The sequence below is a fragment of the Sander lucioperca genome, chromosome 17 (assembly GCF_008315115.2).
Source record: "Sander lucioperca isolate FBNREF2018 chromosome 17, SLUC_FBN_1.2, whole genome shotgun sequence".
NCBI classification, from domain to species: Eukaryota; Metazoa; Chordata; class Actinopteri; order Perciformes; family Percidae; genus Sander; species Sander lucioperca.
In genome coordinates this window covers 13,201,443-13,209,676 of record NC_050189.1, presented here as the reverse complement: position 1 = coordinate 13,209,676, position 8,234 = coordinate 13,201,443, and the positions used below count along the sequence as shown (strand labels likewise).

Genomic DNA, 8,234 nt, shown 5'->3' with positions numbered 1-8,234 from the left:
GTAAACGGCGAGTTTTTTATTTAATTTACGGAACAAACGGAGCTACGTCAAGTTCAGGAAGTGAAGTAACATCTGATTTTAACCCAAACCACCATCTTTTTCTAAACTTAACCAAGTAGTTTTGGTGCCTAAACCTAACCAAACTGCTAATGTTTCACAACGTTAAAGACATGTTTGAAACAGCGACTTTTACGTTCAAATCCAAGAGCGTTATGTTCTCTGGTTTAGATATGAGAACGGAAAACACTCGTACACAGTAAGAGGGTAGGAACAAACGACCAATATCGTTTTGTGGTTTGGAGGACTTGTTGTAACAACAACATAGAACATAGAAATAAAATGGGATTCTTTACATTTCTATGCTCCAGACTGCTAAACTCTCCGCAACAATTCCATTGTTTTTTTACTCAAATAGAAATTCTTAGCCTGGATGCCAGCCGAACTTAGCCCCGCCCACAACATTTGAGGTCGGGAAGTTCGGTCTGGACTTGATCCGTTGTGGAACAACTACGCTCCAACCAGAGCTGTTTGGACCAATCAAATTGTCAGGGCGGGCTTTATACGATGATGGCCAGATGATCAACAGTAACGTAATCAACCACATCACCAAAGAGCACTTGGGTTGAATTCGTTTACAACAAAGATGGCTGCCATCGCGTCTGTTATAGAAGATATCGACGGCGCATTCATTTTAAAAGAGGAACAGAGAACAGCGATCACGGCATTTGTCAATCAGAAAGATGTTTTTGCTGTCCTTCCTACGGGATTCGGCAAAAGTTCAACATACATCACATAGGCTACTCCGTTGCTCTGATTGGTTGTAGGTCTATCCGTTGCTCTGATTGGTTGTAGGTCTATCCGTTGCTCTGATTGGTTGTAGGTCTATCCGTTGCTCTGATTGGTTGTAGGTCTGTCCATTTGAGTGCAGAGGCATTGTTTTTCCTGGTTCGGTTGAAACACGCCCCATAATCACAGCCCAGTGGAGCAGTATCAGACTCATATTCTGACTAGAATCTGAGAATGACGACGTCAGGCTAAGAAATTCTATCACCCAGGACTAAAATCTTAAGGACTGCCACTTTAAGGACCCGCTGAGCATCAGCCTTCCTAAATGTAATTAATGGTGTAGGACTTAAAACAATATGAATTTTAATACGGCTCACGCAGTCCAGCATGCAAAAGCCACGAATAAGACGAGTGAACACGTATCTACTCCACACAGAACACTGTGAATGGGTTACTCAGAAAAAAATAAATAAAAAATCAAAGCATCTTTTCCTCCATGCACACCTGGTGAAAAGTTCTGGTCAATGCAACTGGCGCTGCTGTCCGGTAAATCACGTAACCCAGAGTTTATCAACGTGTTAAATGAGTTTCCTGACCCTAAGACCTTTAAAAACCTATCCATTAAAGGATAAATGGGTGACGAGTAGTCTGTAAAAATCTACTTATTGCAGATACGACTTTATTCCAAAGATGCACCCCTAAAAAAAAACTACATTTCACGGGCATCTTTCTACTCTCGTTTCTGATTTGGCTGGTTCATGCGTACAGCCAGTTGAGTCGATATTCAGAAAAAAAGGCAGAGTATGTTACAAGAGTACGAGATGTACTCAAAGAAAAGCAGAATGGTCTGGTGCCCTATCTGCGGCTCCGGACCATGAGCTAGAGGCCTGTACACGGTATGGAGCCATGCTGAAAGTGCAAGTAAAGAAGGGAAGGAGAAAAAGACAGAAAGTGGGGAAGACTGTGACAAATCTCGGACTGAAGAAGAGCACAGGAAAGGCAAGTCAAGGTAGAAAAGACAGGAGTACTCTGAGAGAAAAACTGCAAGAAGGGTAATTTAGTTGTTTTTTTTCAAACTGGACCCTATTTTCCCACGCATTGGTGTCTAAGTGACTGATGGGAACACTTTCTCTGCTGACAGGCTCAGATTATTATTCTAAGTGTCTGACAACATTATGGAAAGGATCCCTACAGAGACAGACCTTTCTGTTAAAGAGTAAGATCCTTTTTGTTAAGATTATTTTTTGAGCATTTGTAGGCCTTTATATGGACAGGACAGCTAAGACTTGAAAGGGGAGAGAGAAGGGGAATGACCTGCAGCAAAGGGCCGCAGGTCGGAGTCGAACCTGTGGCCGCTGCGTCGAGGAGTAAACCTCTATATATGGGCGCCCACTCTACCAGGTGAGCTAACCAGGGGCCCTGAGATCCTTTTTGTTTGTCAGATCTGAAATCGCTATCACCAAACCCACCAGACTCCATGTAAATAATCAGTACTTTTAGCGTGTATAGAGCCAGCATATTTTCACATGTAAATGGGTGAATTAAAGGGGCGCTATGCAGTTTTGGCAATTTCTTTGCTGTTTTCTCGCTTGTTGCTTACAGGTGTCTCTATAGAGCTCCCCTCCCCCTACAGTTTCGGAACAGATATCAAACTCGTTGGCGACTCTCCCCCCTCCCATCTTCTCCCTCTGGTCATGTGCATTTGTTTTCAAAGAAGCCGGCGAACGCACGGAGCCATGTCCACTGAGCTAGACAGCTAGTAAGCCCGTAACAGCCAGTTCCTGTATGTGTGCAGTGCCGTCAAAAGTCATATAACCATTCCAATGACTCCGAAGCTGTTCAGTTAAGGTAAATTAAGCTAAAGAAAACTGCATAGTCCCCTTTAAGAGTTTATTTCAAACAAACCAGAGTGGTGATTGCTGGAAGAGTGGAAAGACGAACCAAGACGGCTTTTGATAGTTTCATTTTGTTTCTCTCAACTTTGAATGAAGCGTGTTTTACGCTGATGACAGTACTGTTTATTTACATGGAGTTTGGTGGGTTTGGCGATGGCGATTTTTGGGGCTGACTCATGTTAAACAAAAGGATCTTACTCTTTAACAAAAAGGTCTATCTCTGTAGGGATCCCTTCCATAATGTTGTCAGACACTTAGAATAATAATCTGAGCCTGTCAATGCCAAAAACAGAACTTTAAGTGGACACAAAATCAACGAAATTGCTCATTATAACGTTACATTGCAGTTTCGTCTTGCTTAATACTGGACCAATTTCAAATACGGTTGTTCCCATCACACACTAAGACACAAAAACGAGAAAAATGCGAGAGTCCATGTTGGAAAAAAAAAACCCTGAAGTAACCCCTTCAAGAAGAGAAGAAAAGACAGCAGCACAAAAGAAGCTGTCGGGGAGTTTAACAGACAAGCAGGGCTTTGTGCTGGCTCGGTCATAATAGAGTAAGAACAAGTCGAAACGCACATACAGACACACACATGCATGTACATACAGTATACACCCTGCCTTTAAGTCTCCAAAGCCTCATTGGTTCCCAGTGCCGCCCGGCTGAGTGAGCGGTGTAAAAAGATCATCATCTCTGCGTCTTGTCTTCCCCTTTCAATCCCTCCTTTCTGCATCTCTCACACTTAAAATCCTCCTCCCATCACCGTCCCACTGCCTCGTCTCGTCCATCCCCGTCTCCATCTCCGTCATTGCAGTCCTGTTTTTGTGAAAGCAGAATCGCACAAAAAGCACAGGAAGAAGAAGTAGGAGGAGGGCGTGGTTTTATGTTTTTCAGGGTGTCTGGATTGGTCGAGGGGTTTGAGGGTCAGGTCATTGGCGGGGTGGGTGGGAACTAATGGGGGAGCGGCACCAGGATATCCACGTAGTTGATGGGGAAGAAGCCCGACTGGCCGTTGATCATGCCCTCGTACCAGTTGTCGTCGATCTGATTGGTCAGGGTGATGATATCACCCTCTTTGAAGCCCAGCTCGCCCTCGTTCTCTGGTTCAAAGTCGTAGAGCGCTCGGCAACACGGCTGGTCCATGGGGGCTGGGGGGGGGCGGGGGACACACAAGCCAGAAATATATGAATTGTAGGCCTGTAACAGTTATTACATAATTGTCTAATTGGCAATTTTTTACATACCTTTTCTGTATGTAACAAGTTATGGTGCAAATGTCTTTATGTATGTAAAGGAAATTATAATAGGTTTTTTTGGGGGGGTGGGGGTCCAGCCAAGGGCGTAACTTTGGGTTCAACATTGGGGGATTGAGATCTCCAACTATTTAGCGAGGTCCCGGGACATGTCTGCATGGATTGAAATAAGAGACAAAAACCTTGAAAAAGCAACTAAAACGTTCAAAAAACGCCAGAAAAACATTGGAAATGAGACAACTCTCCAATCTCCAGATCTCCAACTATCCAGGGACATGTCTGCAAATTTCGAAAAAAAGCTACAAAAAAATTAAAAGAAGCAACAAAAAGGCCAAGAGGCAAAAAAAAAATTTAGAAGGCGACAACATTGCCAAAAATAACCCTCGCAAAAACTCAACTACAAAAACTCCGAAAAGCAACAAAACCGTTTAAAAAAGGCGGAAACATTTTTGGAAAAAGCAACAAAAATCTTAAAAAGGAACAAAAAATTCAGAAAAAAAGCCCAGTTCTGATTATTTGGGGGGGGGGGGTGTTGTAAATTACACCTATGTATATATACAATATACAACTATATACACTACTAGTCAAAAGTTTGGGGTCACTTAAAAATATTTTTTTAACCAGGGCAGCAGTTTCCAGATTACTTGCTTACATAATTACAAAAGGGTTCTCCAATGTTTTCTCAGTTAGCCTTTTAAAATGATATCAGATTAGTAAACACAATGTGCCTTTGGACCATTGGATGAATGGTTGCTGATAATGGGCAATGTAGATATTGCATTAACGATCAGCCACTTCTTTCTACAACAGTCAAGAACCCTTTTGCAATTATGTAAGCACATAATGTAATCTGAAAACTGCTGCCCTGGTTACAAAAACAATGCAACCGATCTCAGCTGGTATTCTGTCTGTAATGGAGTGGAATGGAAATTTCTAAGTGACCGGAAACTTTTGACCGGTAGTGTAAATTTCTATCCATTTTGTTTCTATGGGTCCAGCACTCGTTCTCCGACCCAGAGTGGACTCCCAGCCAGTGTACCTGGTGATCTTCCGGGCGATTTGGCCGAGTGGATCCCCCCGTTGTGGCTCTCGCTGGACGGCAGCAGCTCCAGAGTCATTCTGGGTTTGGGAGTGTACTCCTTCCTCGGTTTATTGGACACTTCTTTTATCCTGGAGGGACACATTATCAACGTTTAATATGTTGGTTTGTGTATGTACGCACCTATCACCAAGGCAAACTCCATGAACAGTAACTACTGTGGCTATAAACAGTCGGGCTGCACGATATGTTTGTGTCTCAAACCGCACACTTCTGTTGTGCAGCAACAGGCAGAACACTTTGTACAGTACGTACTGAATTGCATAGTGCGCACATTTCAACAGGGGAGATGGATGGATGGATAGAAGGATAGATGGATGGATGGATGGATGGTTAAATGGATGGATGGATGGATGGATGGATGGTTGGATGGATGGTTAAATGGATGGATGGATGGATGGTTAAATGGATGGATGGATGGTTGGATGGATGGTTAAATGGATGGATGGATGGATGGATGGTTAAATGGATGGATGGATGGTTGGATGGATGGTTAAATGGATGGATGGATGGTTAAAAGGATGGATGGATGGATGGATGGATGGTTAAATGGATGGATGGATGGATGGTTAAATGGATGGATGGATGGATGGATGGATGGTTAAATGGATGGATGGATGGATGGTTGGAAGGATGGTTAAATGGATGGATGGATGGTTAAATGGATGGATGGATGGATGGTTGGATGGATGGTTAAATGGATGGATGGATGGATGGTTGGATGGATGGTTAAATGGATGGGTGGATGGATGGTTGGATGGATGGTTAAATGGATGGATGGATGGATGGATGGTTAAATGGATGGATGGATGGTTGGATGGATGAGTGCACCTTCCGGGTACTCGTAGTGCACTGCATTTGACCACACTTCGACAGTGTAAACACACTATGTACTCTAAATAGCTAATGTAAGTACAGAAGCGTGCGATTTGAGACACAGCAACGCTATATGCAATAACAGTGTTGAATACGGCGATAACGATATTACTTGCATTACATAAACGGATATTAAAGTATTCAGTATTTTGCTGAAATACAACAAACTGCTTGTTGGATTTTAAACAAATGAAAGGAAATCATGTCCAACTTTCTTTTATTGAACAAAATTAAACTTTGAATTAAACATAAAAGGCAGCACTTAAACAACAATGACAGTTCACATGTTAAAGTGCAGTTTTTCTACTGATTTCTTTCAACTAACACCAAAAATCTCGGAGTGACTTTCGCGATGACGATAAAAGAACGATATATTGTGCAGCTCTAATGAATACCTTTCTGATTCTGATACAGTAGAATAAAAAAAGGTTTGTCTATCCACACTTATGTGATTGTATGTTTATGGGTTTGTTTGTAAAAATCACAGTTAGACAGATAGATCCATACCTGTCCTCCATTTTACTGGCGAGCTGTTGGAGGATTTCGGCCGAGCGGCTGTGGTATTCCAGCTGAGCCTGAACCAACGCTGCCAGCTGGCTCACCTGCTCTATCTGCAACACACACACACACACACACACACACACACACACACACACACACAGAGACACACTTGTTTTCTCTCCCCCTGTTCTGTACCCATGCTGGGCCTGGGTCTGGCTTGGCACAGCACGGCACAGGAACACACGGGTAACTATAGCAACGGACCGGGTGGATATTTGATCACGTTTGTGTCCGTATTGTATTTTAAAAGATGTTTTTGCAGTTTCCCTCGGGGGAAAAAAAATCTGATCATATTTCTGTTTTCCACTTCCATTGTGTTTGTTGTTTTAACATTGCTTGGCTCTTACTTTTTCTGTCACTCTCCACTCATGTCACTCACTGGAGCAGAGCAGTGCTAACAACCAGGGTAACGTTGGTATTTTTTTACCCCTTGTTTTTTGTTTCTAAGTGACTGATAGGGACAACAATGTATGCAATTGCTCAAGAATTAACCAAGACCGCTGCAGTCGGTAGCATTTCAAACGGTTCATACTTCCAAAGACTGTTGCTCCAATCAGTCACATAGCAACATGGCATCATGACTTCGCGTAAACATACACGCCCACTTTCGTAAGCCAAGTGGCGTGTTATCTGTACATATTTTCAGCTATCCACGTGTATGTCTATGCTGTATACAGCGGACGTAAACATACACGCCACGTGGCGTGTTATCGCGAGAAAAAAGCGCCGGTTGAGTTTAGGAAACGTGACACGTGGGACACGATCCCCGGTCTCCTGGGTGAAAGTCCTGTGTTTGACCCATCGTCCACTCCGACCAACCTCCCTACGCGGATTTTCGGGCTTTCATACTCGCATTCTCGCTACGGCGTCAATTCACACGCAATCGCAAGCTAATGTAAGTCAATGGAGGCCAAACGGCGTTGATAAACACGCTAAAAAGCGAGTATGCGTCTTGATAACACGCCAATAATGGCATACGAATTGGCATGTCATACATACGCCACTTTATGAGATCAGTCTACACATTGGCACAAAAACAAGGTTAAAAAACCCCCACAGTTACCCCTAATAATGGGCAGATGAATTGACTTCTGAAAGTCCTTGTTAGTTGCAGCCCTGCAGCCGAGGTAAATTAAGTCCTTACGTCGCTCTCCAGCAGGTTGAACATGCTCTGCTCGGCGACCTCTTTGCTCTCGTCGAACTTCTCCAGCGCCTGTTTGAGTTCCTCGTCCTGGACCCCTTTCCCCTGGCGCTTCTTCTTGTAGTCAAAGTCCAAACGCCGGCCCTCCATCTTTTTCAGGTGGTGCTGCAGCGGAGAGAGGGGAAACAAGACGGAAAACTAATCACTTCGGAGAACGTTTACGATTCATAAAAACGTCTTTTTTATTTAGTCTATTTACTAGATTTGTGTCTAGTAAAGTTCCTACACAGCATCTTTACTCTGCAGTTTATTTAGCTTCCATTACTGCTTAAATGTTTCAGATACATTACGGCTGGGAGTCCCAAACTTTGTAATGTGAAGGACCCCTAAACTGAGAAAAATTAAAAGACGGACACCCATCTGATAAGATTGTGTCCCAAAAAGAAAGAAAAAAAGTCGGAAAAAAATGTCAAGAAAAAAAAACAACTAATATTTAAGAAATAATTTATAATATTCCAAGAAAAAAGTCTGAATATTTCAATATAAAAATAAATATGAAAGCCATGACCAAAACAGTCATACATTCTGTCTTTGTGTTACTTTTGGATGGAATTAAAGTG

General features: G+C 42.8%; 1 protein-coding gene across 1 annotated transcript in view; it reads right to left on the bottom strand.

Moving 5' to 3' along the window:
• Nucleotides 1-2,904: 2,904 nt before the first annotated feature.
• Nucleotides 2,905-8,234, bottom strand: part of LOC116036432 (endophilin-A1-like) — a 41,898-nt gene continuing 36,568 nt past the window's right edge. The window contains exons 6-9 of the mRNA XM_031279958.2: nt 7,618-7,779; nt 6,420-6,523; nt 4,977-5,107; nt 2,905-3,832 (exon numbers count right to left, since the gene is read on the bottom strand). Coding sequence (XP_031135818.1) covers nt 3,636-3,832; nt 4,977-5,107; nt 6,420-6,523; nt 7,618-7,779 — 594 coding nt within the window. The 3' untranslated portion in view covers nt 2,905-3,635. The remainder of the gene's footprint in view (nt 3,833-4,976; nt 5,108-6,419; nt 6,524-7,617; nt 7,780-8,234) is intronic.